The sequence below is a fragment of the Tympanuchus pallidicinctus genome, unplaced genomic scaffold (genome assembly GCF_026119805.1).
Source record: "Tympanuchus pallidicinctus isolate F22 unplaced genomic scaffold, pur_lepc_1.0 scaffold4, whole genome shotgun sequence".
Lineage (NCBI taxonomy): Eukaryota > Metazoa > Chordata > Aves > Galliformes > Phasianidae > Tympanuchus > Tympanuchus pallidicinctus.
The window spans coordinates 37,277,805-37,299,085 of NW_026294758.1; the positions used below are offsets into that span (position 1 = coordinate 37,277,805).

Here is a 21,281-nt window from a genome sequence, read left to right on the forward strand (position 1 = left end):
TTTTTTAGCTTTATTAATGTTAATGCAGAGAATTCCAATTTGCCTAGAGAAGTCTCTGTGCTTTCTAAGTTTTGCTGACGTTCTTTGACTAATAAAAAATGTACCACAGGAACATGCTTTTGCTTTGCTGTAGAGTACTGTAACTACGTCATAGAGTAAGCAGCTGGGCTCCTTATGGCAAGAGCAAACTGACTAAATGGGGCTGAGCCGTTCTGCAGCAAGAACGTGTGGATGAACTGCAGCTCTGGACTTGATTCAGAGAGAAAAGGTGCCAACAGTTTCTTGAAAATTACTTATGTAGTATTTTATTCAACAACATAATCCTTTCCAGCAGATTGCCATTGAACACTCAGACTCAGATATTTTTAATGTATCAGCCATCTTTTAAATACATTTTCCATCTGACAATAGACAAGAAGTAGAAAAGGCAGAGTAGTGTTTGGTTGTTTTTTTTTTTTTCCTCAAGCTGGGGATCATTTGTCTAAGAATTCTGAGGGTGATACACTTTTTTTTTCAGAATCTGCTCAGAGCTAAGAGAACCATAGTTCTTATTGCTTTGTTGTGCTTTCTCAAGGTTGCAAGAAACCTGAAATCAGGCAGATATCAGAGTGGTGTATTCTCCTTTGGTGTTTTGGAGGGCTGGTAGTCTTCAGTATCTGCACACTGTAAACATCAGTGAAGGGGTACACATTGAGTTGCACTTACAGAAAGCACGCAATGTATTTTCTTCAAAAGGGCTTTGGAAGATCTTGCCTGAGACTTGCAACATTCTGGCCTTTTGTTACTGAAACCTATCCCTTGTTCAGAGCTTGTGTGCTCCTTGGCAAGGATGAACAAGAGGCACAGGTGATGATCAGCTTCAGCCTGGGGTGATGATCTGATTCAGCCTGGGGCAGGCCAATGCACAGCTGCCCAGAAGGGATTGTCTTCAACCAGCTTGTCCCTAGAGAGCTCTTCAGAGAAAAGAGCTGTTCATACAGAGATGTGCATTCCCCATTCTTTTTTTTTTTTTTTTTTTTTTTTTAAGGAGTGTGTGGCTCTTGTAAGGCAAAGAGAGTGTAAGGGAAGGAAAGATTTTCCTACAGACATTTGTGCAGACTTAAAAATGAACAAGGCACTGAGCTTGGGCCAGTCCAGAAGGAAACATAGATTCACATCTTTGGGTGACGCATGAACGATCAAAGATAAGAGCTTGGTGGAGTGGAGATCTTCTAACTTTATGTGCAGCTGGGCAAGGATGTCATGTGATCTTGGACAGAATTATTCAGGCTTCCACTTTAGGTGTTTGCTGTACTTTTCGAAAACAAAAACCGAAATACAAAATATATCATTGTAGTTTACTGCAGTTTAGACAGAATTACATATGGGAAAGAAAATTGGAGCTGGTGCTGTTAACTGAAAAAAGAAACCATTCCATGGTCACTTTTTGTTACTGTTATTTTTCCTTCCATTACTCTTGCCAACAAATGACACAGAGCACCCGGTAGAATGTGAAATCATTTTGATGGAATTATTTTCCCTTTTTTCCAGCAGTTAAACAGAGCAGCACTCAACAAACATTAACCATATACTGCCTTCTGCAAAAAAGCACTTATGCTACTATAATCACAATGCCCATATATAAAAACTAATAATTCCATTTATGTATTCTGATGTACCAATACTAAGAAAAGTATTTGCATAGGACTGTTAGATACATCTTAGCTATCAAATATCCACTAGAGGTCTACATTGGGAGGTTTCATTCTAAACTATTACAAGTTCTTCCCATAGTCCAAAGAGATGATCTCCATCTATCCACTCAGACACATATATACTTACACCAAACCTTTTTTCCAACACATTCTAAAGCATCATGCAAGCCCAGAAACACAGGCAACAGGCACATAGAATAGTTGATCCTCAGAAATACAACTATCTGTCATGGACAGGTGTCTTTACATCACATGTATTAAACAGCCTGCCCGTCTCAGCCTGCAGTCTTTCTATTAATCTAAACAAACTTTTAACTTAAATTGCAGTTAGATGTAGCTGGTTCTTGTAAAGAAAGTGCTAACTTAAAAATAACACCATGGGTGAAAAAGGGGAACTACTTGGGGGTTAATTGGGGCTGGTATTTACAAAGGTTGCTAAGGGGATATGCCTAACAGGGAAGTGAGTTCAGCAATCCCCAGATACTACATATTATTTAAAATATTTAATTCATAAGAAATTGGTTATGTGTCTCCAGAAATATTTTGTTTCATCTCTTATTCATTTGGAGTGATTTTATAAATGTACAACTTCTGGAGCAATAAAGAAAGTATTATTATCTGGTCAGGACCACAGGGGTCAGTCAGATCAAACCCCAGTGAAAGATAAGCTGACAGTAAAGACAGGCATGGCTGCTCAGGACTTTAGCTGGGGTTGAAACCTCCAAGGACAAAGATGGCACAGCCTCCCTGGGCAGCCTGTTCCAGTACTTAGTTATCTTGTCAGGGAAGATTTTCCCCTTCTCTTCATCTGGAAACTCACCACTTTCAATTTGTGGCTACCACTGGCAAAAGTTATGGCACCAGGTAACCCCTTCAGCAGCACAGAAAACATTTCCAAAGTGCTCTTCCCCAGCCTGGCTCCCACAACTTCTCCTCACAGCATCTGTCAAAGCCTTGCTGGTATGCCTGTAGGCAGTGACATCCTTCTCATTCTCATCCAGAAATCTAGACCTTTTATCATGAAAGGCTGTATGGCCACTTAGCCATGATAAATCCATATTATTTGGTAAGTCCAAATGATTTAGCCTTGGTGAATCCTTCCTGACTATTTCTAGTCATCGTCTTTTCCCTCACAAACTTGCAGAATATGTGCTGCATCCACGGTTTTCCCAGAGGGCAAAGATGAGGACAACCAGGATGAAGTTTCCCAGATCATTCCTTTACCTTACTCTGAAGATGGGTGCAACATTTGCTATTCTCTGGTCATTGGGAACCACCTCTGATCTCCATGACCTGTCAGAGCTAATGGGCATTGACAGGAAATTGGCCAGCTCAGTACAATTGTGTGCAGCCCAGTTGCCCCCAGGGGTGTGGGTAAGTCAAGAGCACCAAAAAAAAAACTTCAACCTCTGTCATTAGATCATCCCTTCCACCATTCAGCAGCTGGCCCAGCTCTGCTGGCTGGAAGTATCTGATGACTAGTGCTGAACTACAGACTTCAGTCTCTCAGACAGAGCTACGTGAAATATTGTGACATGCTGAGTGTCATTCTGTTCTTCTCTGATTATCACTTTCCACTATTTGTTGCTCATGAATATTTTCTGTTTTTTGAGGGAGTGTTTAAGCCTGCGTCATTCAACTTCAGTTTGATGAAAGACAACGTTGTGGAGGATTTTCCTTCTCATTTAAATAATGTTCATAAGTTACTGTTTTTAATGCTAGAAAGATGTTTAGTTAGTGGAAAATGGTGATAGTTTCATAAAAATGAATGAAGTACATGGACTATGCTGCAGAGCTGCCAGTCTAATGGACATCTTCTGAGTGTTCTTCAGGTTACTGGTAAAAATTCAGTCTTTGGAAGATGGGAGAAAGCCTATTGTTGACGATAGATTTTGATATATTCACGATAATATGACCTTGGAAAGAGATAAAGCCTCAGCTGTATCTTGTTCAATACCATTTTAGTTGAATTTGGTAAATACTGAGACAATGTGGACTTCAAGATTTTTGAGACCGCATGAAGATAGAACAGAGACATTTAGAAACCGCTGCTATTTCCCAGAGCATTTATTTCTGAGAGTTCTAATGAAAAAGAACCTTGTAGTTGCAAAATGAGATTTTAATTTTAAAATAAAGCCACCAATTGTTTTCATCATTCTCTGCCAGATAAATGTCAGCCATGAAAAAGCTATTATTCTTAAGAGAGCTTGAGATTCTGAATTTCAAAAAATGTAAGGAACCAGCCAGCTGAAATCAGTGTCACAGCTGAAATACATGATCCAATCCATTCTCTAGGTCCCATTTTCTCTTCACTAGTTTGGCTTCAATACCACATCCACCGAGAAATTAAAACCTGGATCAGGTAGAAACACAGAAATGATTCTGCCCATCCTTCCCCTAAATAAGCGATTGATTATGCCCCTCTGTTAAACAATAAGGCAAAAGTGACTGTATTCAATTGAAAACATTCCTCTTTCTTTGCTTCTTATGGAAGATCCTACTGAACCTGGAAAATATGTTCAAAGTGTCATGTTAAAATAGTGAGAACTGTTTCTAAATGATAAAATACAATCTACATTCACAATTCAACTTGCTATTTTATCCTGAATGTCAGGTTATCAATATTAACATTAAGTAAATTTATCAAAAAACATGATGTATGTAGTAGTTCTTATTTTGAATTCATAAAGGAAAGAATTGTATGTTTTCAAGTTTTGCTGATTTGGAGGAACCGAGAAAGATTTCAGCTGGTAGAAGAAAACATCTTTTATTTTCCCTGTGTGTCTGACTGCTGTAATTACTTTAATGGTTTATTTTTTTCTTGTTGTTTGTTTGTTTTGTTTTTTAATAAAAGATTCAGTGCATATTGTGAAATAAATTTTGACAGAAAATCCAGTAACAGATTCTTCTGACAGCGTGTGATTAAAAAGTACTTTGTATCTTATTTTCAACCTAGGTCCCACTGTGACTTAAGGGATGGGAAGCTGGAGTTAAAAAAAAAAACACAAATCCCAAAGCAGTAAGCCTCAAGTAGGCTCTGTAACCCCATCTGAGCTTCACTTCTCCTTGTACCTTGTTCAGCTGTACCTGAGCTGCGCAGTCTGGATATTATATTTTTATTTTTATTTTTTCTGAATTCTTCCATTTTGTGTGTTGTAGATTTGTTGTCCGGTTCTTGTGAAGGAGTGGCTATGGGGCCATGAGCACCAAAGAGATAATTAGTTCTGGTCTCAGCACCCCAAAGTAGGTTTGGAGTTTACTATGGTGTAGAAACAAACCTCCCCTGTAGCAATGGGAATTGAATGTGTCAGGATGCAAGGACTATAAGAACGTGACATTATTTCTAACAAGCATCTCTTTGCTCTGCCCAAGCGCAATGCAGACATGCTGTGCAGGTAGCTTGGGCAGCACTGCCTGGTGCAGAACAGATGAGCTCACTGCCTCCTTTTGGGCTCAGAAGCCCCATGCAGGCAGGGGGGCAATTGGCCAGCAAGCGCTGGTGTGTGGTCAGCAGCAGGTCTGCTGATTTTTGCAGAAGGTACGAACAGGCAAGAATAGTGGCTGGGATTTAACTCCAGGTTAAGGAGTTTGCACTCCTTCTTGTGGAGAAGGTATTACAACATCGTCCTGATAATCCAGTGGTTCTAACAGTTTATCAAGGTTCAAGAGCCTGGCACAGGTAGTGATCTAATTACTGTAACCCACTGTTTGAAAAGGTTAAGAGTATTACCTACACAGAGGTGGTGGGCAGTCCTATAGTGTTAGTCTTCCATGCCAAAGAAATGTCACATCAACACTGAGAAGTCTGTCTTTCCAGCACCACTAGTGCAATCCAGATAACCAGTGCCAAATTAAGAACTAACTTACAACCACTGATACTGAGCCACAGCTTTCCATTTCTATCAGACATCAGTCAGTACAATGCAGTAAAAAACTTAGAAGTCATATGGTAACTTCTGCTCCCCACCCAGACATGCAGCAAAGTTGATTGAAAGGAAGGGAGATAAAAGGGATTGCTTCAGGCAAATTAATATCGGTATCACTAGACAGACTGTAATAATTAAACATTTTCTTCTGCTATAATTTCTGAATTACTGCTTATCTTAACAAGAGAAAAAGGCTAAGGTCAGTACCTGATGTTATTACTAATGCATGACTGGATCTCCCAGTAGAACCTGGTTCACAGATCTAAAATAAATTATTTTAAGAAAGAATAATTAGATCAGTGTCTGTCAGAAGGAGTTCAAACATCCTGTCTCTTGGAGTATAGTACAGAAATTTTTAAGATAATATCTGCTTCTTGACATGCTGTTCCTAGCTGAATATTTTTCAGTGTAATCTTTTTTTTTCTTTTTTTTTTTCTTTTTTTTTTTTTCCTTCACAACATGTGCTTGGGGAAAAAAAAAATTAAAATACCTCACCTGGACTTCAAGTGTTTGGTTGTGTTCTTAACTTCTTCATGTTAAGCTCTGTTAGCCAAATGAAAGGAAGTTAATTTGAGAAGAAAATTAGCTACTAGATTTCTGAAATTTTAAGCTGAGAATGGCTGGTATTGCTAATTAGTGGAAAGCCATTCTACGTAATACAGTTTCTAAAATTTCAACTGACTGAGGAGATCCTCACTACTACTTGGACTTCAGTGTATTCTATAAGTGACTAAGTAATCCACTACTAATTTTTTAAGATTAAAATAAACTATTATTGGGAAACTGTGAAATATTGCGAGGAAATCTTGAATCACGTTCATTATTTTTATTGTTGCCATTCTGAGCTTGTAGCAGCACTGCATCTAGAGGAAGGGATTATATCCTTATCAGTACAATGCAAGGGACAACCTCTTCTTTCTTTTTCATTTTCTAATGCATATGCATTGCAGTTATATGTTATAGTCCAGGCAGCTATTGTTATTCGTCATGCCACTTAAAAATGCACCAAGTCATGGCAATCTGGTGGTTAATTTGATCATAACTGCACTGTTCAGCTCAAAGTTTTCCTGTCACCTTCTGATGTGCTAACTAGGCAGCAGTCAGGCAACCAAACACATCCTTCCTGTCAAACCAAACATAACACAGGAAGGAGGTTTTGGATGAAAGCATAAGTAATTATGTTTCTGGAACAAAATCAGCCTTTGAGCTTGAAAATTTTTGGCTTAGTGACTCCTAGGAATAAGGATATTTGGTTACCACAATTACTTAACTGTATGTGTAAAGCAACAAATTTGCTATTGATGAGGCCACCCAAAATGCTTAGATAGAAATTTGGGATTGGGGCTTGTTCCATTTTTATGGCTGAACCAGAGCACTACCCCCAGTTCACTAAGCTGTTCTGGAAAAATCAGGAATGGAAAATTGAAAGACACAATAAGAGAATTTGAGAAAGGCATATATTTCTTCAACGACTGTTCATCTGGGTACTCCTTACATCGCCTAAAATCTACTAAATTGGAGCTTCCCTTCTACAGTTTAGTTTGAGAGTGGTTGTTTTTGTGGTTTACGTTCCCCAGGAGAAAAAAAGAATTCTCTGTACTGGAGAATTCATGCTAAACGCTGAGCAGTTCTTGCATTTTTCCTTCTGTATAGAACAGACCACACCATGAGTATACACAGGATCTCTCTTGACTCTGTCCAAATAGTAATGCTTGGAGTACCTAATCAAGTACAATCTGCACCATCTACAGTAGCAGCATTGTTAGAAGATAGGTATTGTATTATACACGTTAGTATATGCAAAACACACTGCAACAAGTGAACAAGCTGATGTCTGGAGGATTTCAAGCAATTAAATACATCCATGCTGTGCTGGGAACTTCACTATCATCTTTTCCATCATTTTTGAACTATGAGCCACAGTGTCATAAAAGCTATTTATACAGTTTGTCTTTAGGTAGAAATTCTTTAAAAAAAAAATGAGTTGAAAATGAAATTTCCTAACATTTCCCATGACTGCACAGTGAAGTTCCTCCTTGCTGTAGCTTGTGCAAAGGTGGTGAAGTACTGCTGCCTGTTAAGACCATTCTTGTTTGAAAGCCAAAAGTTGGGGAAGACAATTTGGGTTACCACAGGGTATTTCCCTCCTGTGCTCATCTCCCAGGCCACAATTACATGCACCAGGTAATTATGCACCACGGGAGCGTCTCTGAACTCTTCCTGAACAGCTTTCAGGTGGTTTTAAAGATGGGGTGGAAAAGAAAAGGCCTCATTTAAGATTGAATCTGTAGCGCCCTTAAGAGCTTATATGATCAAAGGGTAAGCTGCTAAGCTGCTCATCCTGTTCGCACCTAAATATTTCCCAGAAGAAACTTCATGACAAACTACGTTTGTGAGAAACTTATACTGCCTTCACAGCAATCCAAGAAACACAAACAACAAAAAGATGCGGTGTCTGCTATGTCACTTGGTAGTGCTAATAATAAATTCCAGGATCAGATAGTATACCTGACAGTAATCATGCATGACGAACTAGAAGTCTATGGAAAGAAATAAGCAATAGCACCATTTCTCATGCTGTCCTGTTCACTGGTTGCCATGCTTCGGTACTGTTTGTAGTAGCTAAGCCCTGTAGGGAACTAATCTGAAGCTCTTACAGATTTCCTCCTTTCTACTCTACCAAAAGAAATAAGTGAAGTAGAAATAAATAAATAAGCAAGCAAACAAAAGAATATGTAACATCTGCACCAGATAAATTTATATAATCATGGATACATGAATGAATGGATGTGGGAAAGGTAGGACTTGCCTCCACTGCAGCTTATAGCAAAGATAACATAGCTCTTCATGATTAGAGTTTTTGGCAATGCTTTTTGCAGGAATTTACTTGTAGGAAGAGACAACATCATTCAGAAAAATAACTTTATTTTTTCACACCTAGTGTTAAAGTTGTCTGGAATGCAACTTGAAGTTAACAGAATGTAGAAATCAGCAGTTGAATCAGTAACATTTAGACATTGCTGCAATTCTTTTAAGTTTTTGAGAATGACTATCTGAATCATTCTAGTTCCAAAAGCAAGGCTCGTGATACAGTAAGTGTAAAATTCCAACTCTTATCAGGCACAAAACTGAAGTTTCCCTGAGAAGATACAACAAGGAACTAATATATAAACTTCTTATCACATTACCAGGGAGGGCTTAAGAGTACAAAAGCAAGATCTTGTTACAAAAATAGAAATACAAGTCCTTAATTTTCTTGCTGAAGATTTCCAGAAGGACTCAAAATTACATATTGCAGAACTGCAGCATTCATATTTAAGTTAAATGATGACCTTTGGCTTTGGTATATCCCCTTTTGTTTAATTTTCAAATCAATTCATTGTTAAGTTCCTGAGATCTTCCAGCACTCAACATGAACTTCATGCAGGCCAGCTGCTGCTTTCCCCTATTTCTCCTCACTTCTCCTTTTCAGCGAGCATTACATTCTTGAGAAAACAAACAAACAAACAAACAACAGCAACAAAAAAGCAAAATACCAGCAACTCAGAAATAATCATGAACACTTTCCACACGTTCAACAAATAGTTTTACCCAGGAAGCCCAATAATTATATTGAGATAATAAATATTCAAATTAGTTGAGCTTCCAAACTCTACTGTCTGTGATTTTGTATCCAAGTTCCAAGCCCTAGCATGCAACACAAGGCATTCTCATCTTCATCTGAGGCTTCTGTCTTCTTTCCTCCTTGTCAGCACACAAAGAAGGGCCACATTATCACCATACCAATGTAGCGATAATCATCATTCCCATCATCACCACCACCACCATCACCACCAGCGTTGACTGCAAAAATTTACAGCTGTATGTTCTTTGGTCCTGCGTTTCACAACTGGAGCATGCAGCATTTCAGTTCTTTTGCAGATTCAAAGCTTTGTGTCGCAAATATTCTTCCAAACACTTCACCGCAAAAGGATCAACATCAGTATCAAACTTATTAGCAAAGAAGTGGTGGTTTCGCAGCATCCAGTTCAGGTCTCCTACACCAAACACACAGACAGAGCGAACATGAACTCCACTGCACGGTGGGTAGGGTGCACCTTTAGACACATCTCCTTCGAAGTACTGCCACTTGACAAACCTAGCCAGTGCATTCATATCAGAAACGTCATACTTCTCATTAGAAGAAACAGCGCCTGGGACGTCGGGGATTCTCTGAATCGTTGCCCATAAGTACTCATCAGGACTGTAAGTGTCTTTTGCCCACTCAATAAATTTGAGGATTTTGCTATTTTCTAATACGTATTCTACAAATCTTCTGCTAACTACAAAATAGGCACTACCAGAAAAAATTGGAGTATTGAGAGGCGGTAGTTGTTTGTCTATACCTGTGTTTTTCACTTTACCATCAACAATCTCATAGTGTTTTTTCCACCTTACTTCTTTATAAACAGGCATTTTTTCTGTTTCCAAGCTGTTTTCGCCTTTAAGGGCTTTTAATTTCTCTACTATTTCCTGGTTGGTCTTTATAGGAAAGTCCATGCCACAGAGGTTTATTAGATATTTCCAGTTTGAACTTCTTCTAAAGAGATCTTTCATGCAATTAATATCTGCCTGTACCCTGCTCCATGAAGCATATACAACACTCTCTAACTGGCTGGATATAAAGACATTATCAAAACAGGAGACTATTCCTTTCACAGCTGTAAAAAAAGATTCTGGAGATTTTCTATCAACATGGATACAGTAAAAATTCTGAGGAGCATAGATTGATCTCAGAAGTCTGTCAAGCATCTCTATTTTGTGATAAACCACTATTGAGTAAGCAATTGGAAATTCTGCTTCTTCATTGCTGAGAGGTTCCATAATGTATTTCCTCATCTTGATGAAAGAGGCACAGTCTGTTGTCATGTTAATATAGTCATTGGTAGTTAGCTTGGGACGTTTCTTAAACGACATTGATAAGGTCTCAAGCTTTACCTTTTGAATTTCTTCTACATCACCCTCCAGTACCTTGGTGCAGTTAATGTCGCCAATAGGGTCCTCCTTAGTCAGCTCAAGATGTCTTCGATTTAAGAAGTTTGTTTTCTGGTTAACTTTCAAAACCGAAATGATTACTAAAATCAGAGTTAGACCCAAGAAAAGTCTGAATCGTAAGTTGTGGAAAAAACGTAGTTTCCTTTTCAGCATTTCAAATACCAGGTGGCTTTGCAGAACTAAAAAAAATTGCCCTCCACTCTGCTTGTGTAAGCCTCAACAACGTCAGAAAAAACAGTTCATGGTTTTTGGGAACTTGGAGCATTTGTCAAGGAGATGGAAGGAAAAGTCCTAAAATAAAATGAAATATCATAATCACTGCCGTTGCTAAGATTTCTTTAGAAGACAAAGGGATAATAATGGCATTGCTATTAACAGACTGTAAAGAGCAAATATTTCAAATAAAAATATTTTGCTGAAAATGAGAATTTTTTTTTTTTCAATAAAAGTGGAAAAGAGGGAAAATACAGCTGGTACGTTATTTCCTATCTTTTATCAGCTGTAGCACTAAGGATACAGACAAAAAGTTCTGACAGAGAACAGAAACACGTTTGACTTCATCTGACAAAATTAAGGTCAGTAAGTCAGATTTGTTATTGGCATAGCAAGCACTTGATGTTAATTCATCTTCAGAATTAGACAAGAGCATTTTATATCTAGTTCAGCAGTGACACAGATTGCATCAGAACTTTAACTTACCACTAACTTCCTAGATGCTACTGAATGCTACTGATGATCCTTCTCCTCAGTGGGGAGACAGTCACACAAGACTTTCAAGACTTTTACACGAGGTGCACTCTCTTCAACATCCTTAATCTTAGAAATGCTATTAGGAAAGAGCTGATGAAAAGAGGAGAAAGAAATTAGTAAAGCAGAGTTCCTCACCTTTGTGAAAGGTGCTGTAGCTGAACTGCTGAAGCACTTTTTCAAGGTAAAAAGGCAGTAGTTACTGCTCATTCTAAAGCTGATTTGTGTTAAGCCCCTGCCTCTCTTAGTACTGCAGTACTGCATTACCATTGTCTAGACACTCTCCATTTTTACTATTCAGCTGTTGCTTTTGATGTTGAAACATACCACAAGGCTGAGTTTCATCAAGATTTATGACTTGCCAATCCTATCTTCATCTTCACTTAGAGACAATAAGTTATTTTTCTGGTCCTGCTTCTGTTCACACAGTGTTGAAATACTTTCATTCTGTCAGCATCTTTTGAAGGTTGCACTACTGCAATACTGAAGTGTTAAAGGACTAGAATTATTTTTTTTTCTAAATATCACTTCAAAGACTGCTCAAAGCCAGGAAATTCTTAAACAATTTACACTGCTACACAAACGTCATTTCTGATTACAAATTCATTGTCTGAATAATCCAGTGCAGGTATGAATTTCAAACTAAGCTGTAGTTGCAAAAAGCAGTATAACATATAGCAAACATCTTCCAACATTTCAGTCCGCAAGTCAGAGAGTTCACCACATCCCTGAATTGGAGAAACACATAGCTCCTTTCATTTTTATTACTTTCAGTACATTTTTTTGTGCTATGACTTTTTTGTCCAGCTCTAAGAGTAATCACTTCCCAAAATAATTGATAAGAACATTTGTTTAAGAGTGAACTGTATGTCCTTCGCAGCTTTACTATAGGTTCAGCATAAGATCTTTCTTTTTTTTCCTCTTTTCCTTATGGTACCTCAGTATTACTTTAGCTTTTAATTCTCAAACTATGGATCTCAATTTGATTTTAACTCAAAATGTATGTGTAAAAATTTGAGATCCGATATTATGAAGATTTTTGACAGCAATGGTGCCACTGGGATACACTATGTTTTGGGTCCACTGTTGTGCCCACTCTGCAAACTGACTGGGGGAATAAATCCAGGTGGAGAAGGTGGCTGGAGGGTGATCTCACTACACAAATGTATAGTACAGCAGTAGGGATCAGCAAAATTTTCAGGCAGTACTATAACCAGAAAGGCAGATGTTTGTTCCAAGTCTGTCTTAGGTGCATACTGATGTCAGGCTGGAAGAACTAAAATTTAAACTCTTAATGTAAGTAGCTAAGTAAACGTGCGTACAATTGCAGATGAAACTGTGCAGTGGTACTGTCTAAGTAATTGGTCTCACACTTTGAATTTTAATTAAACAAAAACAAGCAAAAAAAAAACCAACCGGCTGTGGGGGGGAATTCCACAATTACCACATTTAAATTGTGATCTAGCATCAGGCAGTTTAGAGTAACTTTTAACGTGCCTTATAACCTCCTACATACTTATTTCCTTGACATTCTTCCAGTTCTGACTGGTAGATCTGATCTAACAAAAATAATATTCATAACAAATGAAATTAATAAAGGAAGGAAACCAACTATGCCGTTGTCTTCATAATCTCTATCAAGAATGTATTTCCTTAAGGTGAAGCTTGTAATATTGGTTAGCCTTAAACTACTGTTCTACGCTTACCAAGTTATAAAAATGCCTCATTTTTAACTGTGAATTTTTAGCTGTCAGAAGCTGGAATTTGTTTCTTTAGAATGAGAGTTAGGGTTGCTACTTTATTGTATTCTCAGTGTACGTAGGAACACGAGCATTATCAAGTAACATGGTGTATATGGTTTGCCCCTCCTCCCCAATTCTATACGATGCAGGGAGCCAGAGCCTTAACTGAAAGCTACCATTGTGGTCTCCACCTCCTAAGAACTTCTGAAGAATAAAGCTTACTATGAAAAGCTCCTTACACAACTGAATACAACGTAAATAACCTGTTTCAGAATGGTCATCTATACCAAACTGGATGCAATTCCTCATTTGTTTTGAGCTCAAAATAATGGAAATCTGCATTTCTTTTACACCAGAGAGAGAGATCTGTAAATGTTTACAGGTTAACAGAGCTCTTATTTTTAGGTGGAGTTTTTCCCCTACAGTCAAATTTCTCTCACAGACACACTGCTGCCACAGAACAGACTTAACAATGAACTTTTTTTTTTGTTTATGCTTGCAATTCCTCACTAAATAGTACTAAACTCTGGCATATTCTTTGTAAATACTGACCTTTACAGGGCTAGGAAAGATTTGTGACCTGTCACCTAATTTATCACCTAAATCTATTTTAGAATTTTTTTGTTGTTGTTTTGTTTTTCTGTTTTAGAAAGATTCACAAGCCTAGAATACTCCCTAAACTGGTTTCAAACTACATTTGACAAATGTTTACCACCTTCTTCACTTCTCTGGACAGCTTTACTCTGCACAGTGAAGAACACATTGCCAGAGACACAACTTTGCACTGGAAAGAGCAGGAGGTTTGCAAAGCCACATATAAAAGGCTTCACACTGAAGCTTTGGGTGTGCTCTCACCCAGGATTTAGTCTCTCTTATGGACTTGACCCACTTCAATGTTCTACATTTACTCCTCATTAGAGATCGCGTTTTTGATGTAGGCAGTCATTCAAAACAGAAACTTACAACAGTTGCTAGTGCTGGAGCAGTTGGTAGAAAGGTGCGGTTAGCTGCCTGCATCACTTCTTCCTGCCACAGTTATCTTCAGAGCCACAAAGAGAGAGTAGAATATGACTAAACAGAATGCACCAGGTATTTACAGCTTGGTATTTAGTACAGACTATTGGACATTTACACAGGCATTTGGGAAGAGAGATTACTGTGCTTAGTTTTGGTCTTCTCTTCTGACACCTGTTCTGCGAGGGCACATAGCTTGGATCAGCTGCATCTGCTCATCTGTGAAACAAGTACTCGTTCCCTGCCAGTCTGGGAGACATTTTGGGAAGAGTAAGTCTAGATCACATTTTTATATTACTGTAAAGGTGCTACTGTAAAAAAAAAGATCTGGCTTTGTTAGTGATGTGTTTACCTGGTTACTATATAACTGCTAAGACAACCAGCATTACTGACTGAAACAAGTCAGAAAGAGACTGCATGGGTGTTTGCGCAAGTGAAAAGACTCACTTAGGAAAGGCTGCAGCCACAGACAGGAGGGAACAGCGCTCTTTTAGCCCTACTCAGCAAGTGATTTCAGATAAGTATATCTTCACCCATCCTTAAAAGCAAACATAAAATCCAACAAGAAATGTAAGTCTTCAATAATAAAAAAAAACCACCAACCCCACCCTTTCCCCTACATCTCAAGAACCAACCTAACCACCCTTAACAAGATTACAGCTCAGCTCTGAGGGACAACAGAAGCTCATTTGGACATTTTATGCAGACTGTTGGCTTGGATCTGCAGCAGGTAATGGCAGAACTGCTAGTATGACCATGGTACCTGCACTGTGTGGCAGCACTTGTGCAAGGGGCGTTCTGTGGTGGTAAAGAGCACTGTGATGTTACGCCAGCCCTGCCAGCAGCCCCGGAGAAGCCAAGTCTGAGTCAAGCAACAGCGATCCCAGCCCTCTGCTGCCAGCACAACAGACCCCTTTGGCTGTGGTCTCACAGTGGGAATCGTCTGACATAAACAGCTTCTGGAGTAAGGAGCAGTTCCCTTCCTGCCTTTACTATACAGGCCACCCACACCCAGCAGCTCCTCACTCACCTTGATGCACGAGCAAGTTTCAGCTGCCTACTGGTGGGGCCCAACGATCTCGACAGCCCAGCCTGCCCCCACCTCAGGAGAACATCAATGCAGGGAGGAATGAAGAAGAACCACACCTCAGCTGCACACCTGATGAAGTAACAAGTTTACTGTGAAACTGCATCCTTAAAAAGGGGGGAGGGAGTTAAGGAGGAGCAAAGAAACACAGTACACAAGACCTGGAAAAGGGTGTTTGGAAAAGCCTCCCTTAACAACGGGGTTTCAGAGATCTATATGATCACAACACCTGCAAACTCAGTCTCCTGGTTTGGCCTCGGGCTTCCATGTTTGGACTGATAATAAGACTGAGAGTAGGAGGCTTGTCTTTCCCTAAACTAGGTTAAAAGCAAGAGCTGCCTTCACATTAGGCTGGTATCACCCTTGGGGAGTATTCATTTTGCCCAATTACTGTCCTTAGGCTCCTATCTTCATCATTTTTCTAACAGCAGTTACACACATTTACTACTCCGGAAAACAAGCAAAATGTAGGTCCACACAAGGGCACCATTCTGCTTCCCCCTCAAGGGAGTGTAAGAGTGTGTGTGGCTTTGTTAAGCACTGCATTGCTAAGCCTTGCTGCTGACCAATGACACAGCACACAGATTGTCAGTTCTCCTGCATCACACACAGGGCCTCCTTCTCCACAACCAGTTTAATAAGGCTTAGAAAAGAAAGTGAAACCATATGCTAACTATATATATTTTTTGTATTTAAGATATTAATACATATTTTTATGCTTACAGTTATTACTGTTTTTTGGATTTTAAAAAAAGCAAGTAGGATTTGCTATGGAATGGTATACAGACCCTTCCCTTGATGACAGGATTTGGTGGCACAGGGACAAAGAATTAAATGGCTTGTGACTTTGGCACCTCAGATTTTGCTTACAGCAGTAGAGAAACTGTTGAAGCAAGATGCTAAACATCAACTAAGCAGTGAAACAGAAGGCTCCAAAACACACTGTGAGCCAGTACCAGCACCAGAAGCTCAGGAAGGGTCTAAGGAGAGGGTAAGATTTTAGTTTGGGGCACTTGAGGTGTGACAGGAAGGAGCTAAGATTTGGGTAGCACCACAGACCAAAATCAGCTACACGTAGGGCACACAAGACCTCGCTGGTGTTATGCATCCATCCATAAGGCCTTAGTGCCTGTCACTGCTTTCCCAGGCCACTGAGCTAGAACGTACCTCACTGCCCCTCTCCACTTCCCCTGTTTTCCTTCCTCTAAAAACAGCCAGAGGAAGCAGACGTGAGTGCTTCCCCACCTGTAGTTGCTTCAGTGACATAGATTCAGTTGTTCCTGGCACACAGCTCTTTAGAGATCTCAGAAGCACAAACATGACAGGTGCCTCTAGTTTATGTCCACAGATAGGTTAGCTTTCCATCCAAGCTTTACTTCAGGTGCTTGAAATTTTTCTGGCAACTTCACTACAATCTTAAGTGCAGTCATAACAGTCTGGAGTTCTTATTTTTGTGGAAACCTATTGAAGTAAGCTGAGTGGAAAATGTAGTGCTGAGTACACCCATTTCTTAAGTGGTGGTTGGGATGGGCCACAAAACTAGTAATGCTTTTGAAGGGTGGGGAAGTCAGGGGCAGAACTGACTAATTTTTTCCTTTTTTTGCTTCAGTGGGAGGGGAAGGAGATACAAAGAGAAGTGAGTTGCCCATCGGAACAGTATGGAAGCAGTGTCATCCAGCCCTTCACTTCTCCCACTCAAGCAGCATCCAAGGTGGAGCACAATGATGATGGTTGGAAAAGACCTCAAAGGTCAGTCCAACAGAAACTACGCAACTAGTCCGTGACACTTCAGCAGGTTCTCCACTGGGCATGGACTTACTGAAAAGCCCTTGAGTTTTCACAGGGCATACCATCCATACCAAAGTATGCATGCCCTGCGAGCTGTTTTTCACAATTAACCTGCTTCCATTCAGACTCAGCTATGCAGAGCACTTGCTCTGAGGAGGAAGTGATTTTTAAAACAATAAGCAGCTTGCATGAACACCAACATGCACAAGCACAAAGACAGACTGTGTAGATGTGGGGTTATTGGAAGAGATGTGCTACACACAGTGGAGACACAGTTTACTCAGAGTTTCCATGGTAGCAAGCAATGCAACCTTAAATGTAGATATGCCCTTAAATTGAATGAACAGTCACATGTTTATTCCATTAGTTGTCAGTCTTATGGGCACTGGTCAGAAGCAGAGTGTTTGGGTCAGACTGTGGGATAAGACCTGAAATCTGGAAGTCATGCCCTGACAGCAGTGCGGATGCATGTGGGTACAGAGTCTGCTCATTAACAACACTCCACAAAACCAGGACTTTTTTTTCCAGAGATACTTGTAAGAAAAACAAAACAAAACAAAACCATTTATTTTATTTAGAAAAAAACCTAGTGTTTTTTAGCTTAGAAGGCAGCTTTACAGACATTGCTACACCTACCCAGACACTGAATACTGAGAGTAAATGGAAGCAGAGAACTGCTTCCCAGGAAAATAAAATAATTTGAAAAAAAAAATAGTGAAAATAAATTCAAAACCACAGTTACTTTGAGATTTTATGTTCAAATGTCAGGCACCTGGCACTGTAAAAATGTCCCCTTAAAATAAACAGAAAACAGTAAGACCCACACAAATAGACACTTAGTGTGTGAAATGGTGTAGAAAAAATGTAATTTTTGGTAAGCTTTCTCTTGTCATGCACATCTTGTCCAGAACTGAGTTCTAAGTCTGATTCCCATATGTGTTCACAGAGTAGAACTAAACAAAGGAAAGCCACTATCACAAAGACTTTTAGTGAGTTTAAGACTGTTAACACTGGAGACAAAAATATGTTTTACCTCAAGGTAGCTGACATGGTACACTCACAAATCTCAACAAAAAACCATCAAAAATTTTTTAAAGTAATACTGCCCAGTTTAACACACTGTGGAACTGTGTTGTGCTCTGCGCTGGCTGCCTTGAAGTGAATTGCATAGGTATATATTTTTCCATTTTTCACCTTGAAGCAGGAGCTATAATTTTACCAGCAGCTGAGCAGGTCTGCAGTCCTTGTGCCCAACTACAGTGCCTGCTAATGGCTGCCTTGTGAAAATGCTGCATTTCAGGATGGAGCAAACTGGCAGATGCAGTTACTGGGAAGGCATTACTACCTGTCAAACCTAGCCTGAATCTGAAAGGGGAGGGAAGAAGTTATCAAACTTCTGAGTACTTTCATCCTTCCTCAAAAACACCTCAAAATATAATTCAAAGGAGATTTCAGCTCTGTTCCAAAGGCAATATAGGCATGCCTACAGTTAAATTTCACTAGAGGTACCAGAAACAACAGTGTCCCTTGCTAATAAGAGATCTCTGATAGTTACAGCACTAATATGGATCAGCATCACGCTCTGGTACACAGGTTTAACTCTATTGTGCAAGTCAACAAAATAGCATTTCCTGGTTTTAGTCCACAACTATAAAAGTACTACATGCTTTTTCTTCCCCCACTGTTCACTTCAGGTGAGATGAGTTTAATCTGACCTGAACGAACTCTACACAAGAACACAGATAAAGAGTGCAATTCTTTTTTGTCAAAGACCAGATACTGGTCTTTGGACCAGACAGTAGACTCCATTGCAAGAATATACAAAAAGATAAAAACACAACAAACTATATTTTACAACGCTTTCTCAGGAAGTTCTGAACAAACTTAAGTGGAGAAATTACTACTTTGTGTTGGGCTTCAAAGGAAAGCCAGGAGAACATTATCAGCAAAACAGAAATAAATCTCTTCACAAAACTAGTAGCAGCTTTTCCATGACAGCAAAAGACAGAGAGCAGAATTTTGCTCAGCAAATTGTTATATTTTCAGCAGAGCAGACTGTGGATCTTTACCATATATATTCTCCTGTGCATTTCACTGAAGTTTAGAAAAAGAGTACAGACTTGGCAAAGGTATTCACATTTTTTAAGAAAGTTTTGGCTCTTATAGCTTCAGGAAAGAAGTACTGCCCCAGACAATTCAGATTCATATGGAGGAGATTAATGCAGCTTACTGATGTTTACTGTAGGCAGAGTTGTAAATCACAGGGAGGATCAAAAGAGTATTATTTTCCAATGTATATACCTACAGTGTACCACTGTAACTGAGCTCCTAGCTGAGCTCCTAATATTGCATTATTTTTCTCAACAATTTTCAAGTTGAAGTCGAAAGCCTGAAATGTTAGACTCCTCTTATTCTGACTCCCGAGGGCTGTCATCTGCCAGCTCTGAGGTCACCTACATCATAATCCGTGAAAAAAGAAATTTAAAAATTCAGGCTCCGAAATGGCAATTCCTTGCTGCTGCCACTCCTCTTTCCCACAAAGAAGTCTACTTTTCTGAGCAGCACTGAAAGGGGCAAAATGCCAGACTCAACTGAGCCTCCTGTCAGACTTCTAAGCTCTCCCACCCAAAGTGGATCACAGAAAACTATTTACAACCTTCTAAACAGATTTGCTGTTCTGAAATAAATAAATAAATCATGTTTCTTCAGCGTTTTCCTAGTTTCAGCAAATTAAGAAAAACCACATCTTAGGATTGCAACTCAAGAGCATGAGATGTGCCTTGTCCCCGGGAACAGATTTGATGCCAACCCAGCACTCCGAGGCCAGCAGCCTGGTTTGGGTTGCTCTGCATCCAATGGTGGGGCCAGCCTTGCATGCAATGCCAGGGGAAAAGGCAGAGGGGGGACGACAGAAACACTGAAAGAGGAGAAAAAAAAAAAAAAAAAAAAAAGCAGAAATGAAAGAAAATAACAGAGATGAGCAGAGGAGTCCACAAAGAAAAGAAAAAGAAAGCAAGAAAGAGAAAGGAAGAAGTTAATGAAATAACAGAAAAAAAAAAAAAAAAAAAAAAAAAAAAAAAGTAAAAGAAAAGAGAAAAAAGAAAAAAGGAAAAAAAGTAGCCAGAGGAGAAGAAAAGAAAGAAGAAGAGAAGAAAGAAAAATGAGGGGAAGAAAGGAGAGAGGAGCACAATGATGAGCAGTGCACACAACAGCTGCGCCTCTCCTGCCCTCTAGAGCCGCACCTGCCCGGGTATCCCCGGACATCTCGGGGCTGCGAGCAGCGCTCTGGAACCGCCGGTTTCCTCCGCTCGCCCCGCGCCACTGCCGCCCTCCCACTCACCCACCTGCGCTGCTGCTGCCGCGCTCCAGGCGCGGCTCCGTGTCGTCCGTGAGCGGCGGCCCGACGGCGGTCCCGCAGCCCTGCGCTTGCCCAGCGGCCAGCAGCGCCGTGCCGCCCCGCACCGCCCCCTGCAACACCTCCCCTCACAACCGCTCGGCACGGCTCTCCATGACGCCCGCCCGCCCCCTGGCTGGCTCTCCCCGACGGTTCCGAGCTGCCCCCTCGCAGCGGATTTTGTACTTTTTACGCCGGGCTTCCCCTGCCCGTGTCGGCTCCACATTAGGAGTCTGCCGTCCGGTCGCGCCAGTAATGGTCTGCGGCTCCGCGGTCTGCGCTGGGTGCGGCTGCCGGCCACGTCCTGCCGTGCTGAGCGGGGCTCGGTCTGGACAGCCGGGGCGGCGACGAGATCAGCGGGAGCGCGGTGCAGAGAGGGGAGTGGGGCTGGGATAGAAGGAGACCCGCCTGGCTGGGGTAGCCAGTTCCAAAACTGCAGCAAGCGTGTCTTGTCTAGACACGCTGCGTCTAGAGCAAGGAAAACTTGGATTAGTTTGTGCAGTCAGATGTCTGCCTGAAGATAAATGTATTTAACAGGGTTTGGAGAGCTGTGAAATATGAAGGTTGATTTCAGATTAAACTTCTTAATGCATCATAAGCCATGCAAGGACTTCTTAATAAGAAAACAGGAAATTCAGTTACTTCTTCCCCACTAAAAAAAAAAAACAAACCCAAAGGCTGCATCCTGCAGCAGCTCACAGTGCAGTACTAAAGAATCCTAGGAATCTCTACAGATCAGCATTACCTGCAGAGCTCTGAGGCCTGGCAGATCGAGGCATGCCTGAAAGGTCTCTTTTGTCACATCTGCGCTGTAAGCAGGGTCAACTAACCAGAAACTGAGATTTGATTTCCAAG

The 21,281-nt window shown here is 40.3% G+C and overlaps 1 protein-coding gene across 5 annotated transcripts; it reads right to left on the reverse strand.

Annotated features, from left to right (window-relative positions):
- Positions 1-8,533: 8,533 nt before the first annotated feature.
- On the reverse strand, positions 8,534-20,510 carry GCNT1 (glucosaminyl (N-acetyl) transferase 1). Of its 5 annotated transcripts, XM_052700776.1 has the most exons (5): positions 20,377-20,503; positions 15,188-15,316; positions 11,729-11,884; positions 11,354-11,494; positions 8,534-10,945 (listed from the first exon to the last, which is right to left on the reverse strand). In XM_052700776.1, the coding sequence occupies exon 5, from the start codon at positions 10,805-10,807 to the stop codon at positions 9,527-9,529; it is 1,281 nt and encodes a 426-aa protein (XP_052556736.1). In that variant the 5' UTR covers positions 10,808-10,945; positions 11,354-11,494; positions 11,729-11,884; positions 15,188-15,316; positions 20,377-20,503; the 3' UTR covers positions 8,534-9,526. The 5 variants fall into 5 exon arrangements, with proteins under 5 accessions (XP_052556736.1, XP_052556735.1, XP_052556734.1 ...); XM_052700775.1 differs by lacking the exon at positions 11,729-11,884; XM_052700774.1 differs by lacking the exons at positions 11,729-11,884; positions 15,188-15,316 and having other exon boundaries at positions 20,377-20,510.
- Positions 20,511-21,281: the final 771 nt, after the last annotated feature.

Coding starts and splice junctions, on each gene's coding strand:
- GCNT1 (XM_052700774.1), bottom strand. CDS start 10,807: ATGCTGAAAAGGAAACTACGTTTTTTCCACAACTTACGATTCAGACTT.